Source organism: Alnus glutinosa, chromosome 7, assembly GCF_958979055.1.
Source record: "Alnus glutinosa chromosome 7, dhAlnGlut1.1, whole genome shotgun sequence".
Classification (NCBI taxonomy): domain Eukaryota; kingdom Viridiplantae; phylum Streptophyta; class Magnoliopsida; order Fagales; family Betulaceae; genus Alnus; species Alnus glutinosa.
The window spans coordinates 25,909,535-25,915,143 of record NC_084892.1 but is presented as its reverse complement, the minus strand read 5'-3'; the positions used below and the strand labels follow the sequence as shown (position 1 = coordinate 25,915,143).

At 41.4% G+C, this 5,609-nt stretch overlaps 1 protein-coding gene across 1 annotated transcript; it reads right to left on the bottom strand.

Moving 5' to 3' along the window:
• Window positions 1–693: 693 nt before the first annotated feature.
• Window positions 694–1,506, bottom strand: LOC133874288 (glutathione S-transferase U8-like). The gene is made up of 2 exons (XM_062312175.1): window positions 1,195–1,506; window positions 694–1,047 (listed from the first exon to the last, which is right to left on the bottom strand). Exons 1-2 carry the CDS (start codon window positions 1,504–1,506, stop codon window positions 694–696), a joined length of 666 nt encoding a protein of 221 aa, XP_062168159.1.
• Between the last annotated feature and the right edge of the window lie 4,103 nt (window positions 1,507–5,609).

The window sequence follows — 5,609 nt, the reverse complement described above, 5'->3', positions numbered from 1 at the left end:
TAATAAGCATGCGTACCAAAAGGGGGGTGGAAGGTATCCTTCTAAATCAAGGTACAAACCATCTCCAAGTTGGACAGACAAGTATGCATGATGGGCCAGTCTATTTTGACTGTTATTCTCAGACTCGATCCTTGGACGGCTAACGTTTTTTCTAAACCCTATTCGATTTTTTTTTTTTTTTTTTTCATGAATTACCATACAACTTTCAATCCACAGATTTTGTTTACTATTCTAGGGAAAACAATCCTAGTTATGTTCAGCGTCAAGCATCCCATCTCTCATATATACTCTATGATTTTATTTTTTTTTTGGATTAATTATCACTCATGCATTATAACACGTACATTGAGAAATCATAAGTTGGAGGAATTATTAGACCAATCTTTGGCTTTCACTCAGCAGATCTATACAAACATTAATTTGAAAGACTCATACTGCAGCAAGGAAAAAGAAAATATTTAATTAAAGCCTTTAGACGGATCCAAAAGAAATAAATATATGGTACTTATAGAAGTGGAGTAAATATGCACGGGGCACGGGCATAGCCCAAGCTGGCCAAGCATCACAAACAAGAGTCATGATATATATATATATGAAATTACAAACACAAGAGAAGCCAAATTTATTACAGTGGTGGATTTATTATGCACTAGATTTTCACCAACTGCGCGCGAGTTGCCCATGTAAACTCATCTATTTGGAAGCATTGGCACTCCCGAAGCAATCTCTTAGAAAGACAACCAGTTTGTCTCTGGGAGGCAAATTTTTCTTGATTACACTGCTGCTCACAAACTTGTCGATCCAGTTACGAAGCTTGGGAAATTTCTCTCTTGTCAACAACTCTACCCCCGAACCTTCTTCACAAGCTCTACGCCAAAAGCCTATGATGTTAGCGACAATATCTACCATTCCAATACTCTGTCCTCCAAAGAACCTCTTTTCTTTTACCTCATTTTCTAGTACCTTGAGAAGCTCATCTACTTCTTTTACAGCCTTCTCGTGCTCTTTCTTTTCGCCCCAGCAAGCTTTCAATATCTCAGGCAAGCACTGAAAAGAAACAAAAACAGAAGGCTTGATTAAATTTTAGTGTCGAGGGCTTTGGTCGCTGGGTGGGTTCCTCGTTATGGGGAAGGAAAACGACATTTTAGTTTGTTTCCAAGATAGAGGAAGCTAAGAGAAAATATAATTAATTACCTTTTCATCTATGAACTTGGCCCAGAAACGTGCAACGGCTCTCTCGTAAGGATCTTTGGGCAATATGGGATAGCCTTGCCATGTCTCATCGATGTATTCAAGAATAACTTGAGACTCCACAATAGGCTTTCCACTGTGTACAAGCACGGGAACCTTCTTGTGAATGGGATTGTATTGCAGAAGCGAAGGACTCTTGTTGGCTAAATCTTCTTCGATGTATTTGTACTCCACTCCTTTCAGTTGCAGAGCTATCTCTACTCTGCGACTAAAGGGACTTCCCCAAATGCCAAACAGCACCACCTCGTCAGCCATTAGGACACAATTCAAATGTTTGGCTTTACCTATGGGGTCTGGTCGGCTGGTGCCTTTTATAGAGCTACGATCAAGGAAGTTACTTGGCAAATTAAAAGCCTCTAGGCTTCATATTATTTTTGTAATATGATAAGTAATTAATTACTTAATTAAGATATGGTACTTTTCCCTTCTCTCTAGAATTCTCTCTACCTTCTCTCTAGAATTCTCTGGTGTCCTCTGTGAAAGTCTCCATGGGAGGGAAGCTTTGTGCTTCTCTCCCGCTCACCCATCACTATTCCATACCTCATCTCTTCATCCTTCCTACCACCCATCCACCCTTCTCACCTTCCGTCATCCGTCTTCCTTTTTTAAGGTGTTTTAAGCCACTGGAGATAAGGCATAAACTCCATCTATCCCACTATCCTTTTCGATGTTTTAAGCCACTGGAGATAAGGCGAAATCTCCATCTACCCCTCTATCCTTTCAAGTTTTTCCATGCTTTCTGGTTTGTCACCACACAGCATATGTCTCTGGTTTTTCCCTCCGCCCTTCACCGTGTTCTTTGTAAATTTTGGAACGGTTTTAGGATCGAAATTTTCGAATCTAGATCTACTCTCCTCCTTCGATTTTTACACGACACGCTCCTCACCAATGGGTTCTCCGGCGTCCCCGGCTTCCACCGATGGTCTCCAGTTCTTCCACCGCCGCCTCCTCCCCAGCGCGTGGCTTGCACGCTCCAGAGCGTTTTTCGCTCTGGCCGGCGCGTGACCACCCTGTTTGCTCCCACAGCCTCCCACCACTTTGGCCATCGGTGGTTCCGGACGAAACCGGCGTTTCCTGCTGCTGAGAGGTCTCCCCTCGGCGGCGCGTGTACCTCACGCGCCGTCACGGCTGCTGGCTCCCACTGCTCCTCCACCTACCGGACTTCTGCTGTTACTATTTGTGTTTTTATTTTGTTGTTTTGGGCTTATTTGTTGTATCCCTCCCCCCCGGTTTACCCCTGTAATTGTGTTTGGGTCCTTGTGACTCAATACACTTGTGATATCACCTTAACTGGTGACCCCGGCTTTGTGGCATCAGTGCCTCGAGCCAATGGGCCCGCATCTTCGGAAGCATTGCCCCCGCGTACTTTCATTCTTAGTTTTCAATTTGGGTTGCCTAAGCCCTCTTGGTTTTGTTTTTGTTGTTTTAAGTTTTAATTTGTAATAGTTTCTGATGTACTTATAAAAAAAGAAAAAGAAAAAAAGATATGGTACTTTTTTCTATTCTTTTTTTCGCTCAATTGCCATTATTGAGAGATGGAGTTGGTAGTACGTCAAAAGACTTTAGGGGGAATTGTAAAGTGACTTGATTTTTCTCAAGTCTTTTCGGTGGGCCCCTCAATTTTTCAGCTTACATTTTGTCCACACACGTGTGTGTGAGTTGAAAAAGCTTCTTTGTGTTATGAAAGTCCAATAAGTCTTATTCACTTTCAAAAGACGCCTTGAAAGATGATGGATACGTGTCCATGACTTAGAAAGTATCCAGGTCAAGTTAATTCTGTCGATATGGGACACTTTAACACACCCCTTCACGTGTGGCAACTTTGGTCAAACACGTGTTTAACATACGAGAGGGAAATGCCCATCATCGCAAGAGATTTGCTCTGATACTATGTTAAATTACCAATTATCCTAAAAGCTTAAGCTAATAGAAAAAGTTAAATTTAATCACTTAATCAATACTTTAACACTTTGGAAGCTAGCTTCTCTTAGAAGCTTGGTGAAGCTTCTCGTAGAAGCTCGATGAAAAAAGCCATAAGCCTTTTGTTGCAAAGCTGAAGCCATTATTCAGACAACGTGCGTGGTGTGTGAAAGAAGACATTATTGAGCTGAAGAAGAGGTCCAAGCAGTAGTTTCGGTAGTGCACTCTTTGGGATAGGAATAAGTCGTTCTTGTCTCAAGAGCCAAGGACTCAAGAGACTGAGCTAAGGGGATAACTTCAATTCAGTCGTGGCAGAAACTAGGTTTTTTTTTGCATGCTAATGAAAAGTTAACACTTGAGCCTGGAGCAAGAAAATCAAATAGATGCAAAACACCCAATTTCTTTGCAGTGAAATAAAGAGATCGAGGGAGAGAGATGGACGTCTTCACGCCAAAAACCCAACTCCGACCACCAACCTCAACCCAGACAACCAAACTCGACACAGCCCAGGTGGAAGCCGCACCACCACGTGGCCGACTCGGTTTCGACCCCGACCACATCGTCGTTCACCATCTTCGGTTGAATCACAATGTCGAGCACCAAATCACCAGACCAGATGTGATCACCGAAAACCACCAGAGGGGCGAGAGGGGAGAACGGCTAGCTAGAGGGAGAGATCCCGAGAGTGGACGAGCTAGGCTCGGACCGGATCACTGTCGACGGTGTCGGGAGGTTGTGGGAAAGAGGATCTGGAGGCTCGATGATGGTCGCCGAGACTCTTTGTCGCCGGATCTCTATGGCTGGAGGACCGGCCGTCTGACGACGGGGAAGAGGATCTGGAGGCTCGGTGGGATGTCGGAGAAGGAGGCAGTGCGGCTGACGGCGAGATTTGACGAGTTGGGGAGCTTCAATTTTATTTTATTTTTTCATTTTATTTTTCATGAATTTGGTGTGATCGGGTGTTTTTAGCGTATAGTGTTTTGATGTGTTCTAGTTTATTAAATTGATGTGGCATATTGTTATTGGAGGGCAAAAAATAGCCCTATTATGCCAAGACCTGATAGAAGTTGCACTCATGATTCCTATCCGAATGCTCTAGAGCAGGACCAAACCACCATTATAGTACACCAGCCAACCTTCGCTCAATAATATAATATAATTAGTTTGAAGAAGCCCCCATTACTAGGGTTACTTCTGCTATTGCATATTGGACCATATATAATGTATATTGATATGTGGGGTCTTTGTAATAATATTTTGTAAGTACTGGCATACTTGTTTTGTCCAAGGGAACATTTTTTTATTATTATTATTGTTCTTTAATCTTTTTGGGGAATAATTATATTATTAAATGCATTCCGATCCTTTTTTTTTTTTTTTTTTTTTTTTTTTTTTTTTTAAATTTTTAAATTTTTAATTTTTTAATTTTTATTATTTTTTATGAAGAGGGATCCCGGTAATATAGGTCATTTCGTATATATATTCATCCCTGTCGAGTAAATCTTGAATTCATGCCAAGCATTCTTCTATCACATGTCTATATGTAAGGTGGATTACGTGGCAAGTGGTGAATGGCTTAGTATAAATGGATTTTAAGTACGTGGGCTTTTGACAAATGGTTTATAAATTGGTTATAACTGTATTGGGCTGAATTGCCATGCAAGTGGACTATAGAATAAAAGACTCACTCCTTTTTATTTTCATTCATTCAAAACTTTGATGTAAAACAGATTAGTCCATTAGTCTTAAATAGTTTAGTCTCTAAGATCTTGTAGAAGGAGGTTAGCTAATCTTGAATTGACTCAATTGATGTATTCATTTCATTAAGAATTCAATACAATCTATCAGTATCATTCCATTCCGTCATTCATATTACAGTCAATTTACTTCATCAATCCATACAAACACAACCTTTTTAACGTTTACAATTAGAAAATACAAGAAAAAGTGTAACAACCCACCCGGCTTTGAACTTTTGGCTCCCTCTGAACCAGACTTCCCAGGAAGTCATCAATCCTTGTATTACTCTCACAGCAGCACAGTTAACTGCGAAATTTTGTAAGTTCATGTACGGCTTTAAAACACGTTGTGTCAAAAAGACTGTGAATATACGTATAAACACATCCACATTTACGTGTCCAAGCGATGTGGGACGTCGTAAAAAGTAGCAGACATCATACATATATCTTCAGATCGAGCTAGCTAATGCGAGATACCCCATGAGAAAAGTCTTTGAATCTCTTCGGATTAGAGCGGGGGCCGGGGAGGGTCTTTGAGTTCCGTCGACTTAGAGCTGAGGCGGGATATTGCTCAAAGACTTAGCCAAGGACGATTGCGGTCTTTGAGTTCCTTCTGTAGCAAAGGACGTACAGGTTCCCCTAGACGGGGTCTTTGAGTTCCTTCGGCTTGCAGTTGGGCTTTAGGGATGCAATAAACTT

Bases quoted from the DNA above. Each gene is read 5' to 3' on its own strand.
- LOC133874288 (XM_062312175.1), bottom strand. From the start codon at position 1,506: ATGGCTGACGAGGTGGTGCTGTTTGGCATTTGGGGAAGTCCCTTTAGT. The intron at 1,048-1,194 runs GTAATTAATTAT...GTTTCTTTTCAG, and splicing joins CCAAGTTCATAGATGAAAAG to TGCTTGCCTGAGATATTGAA.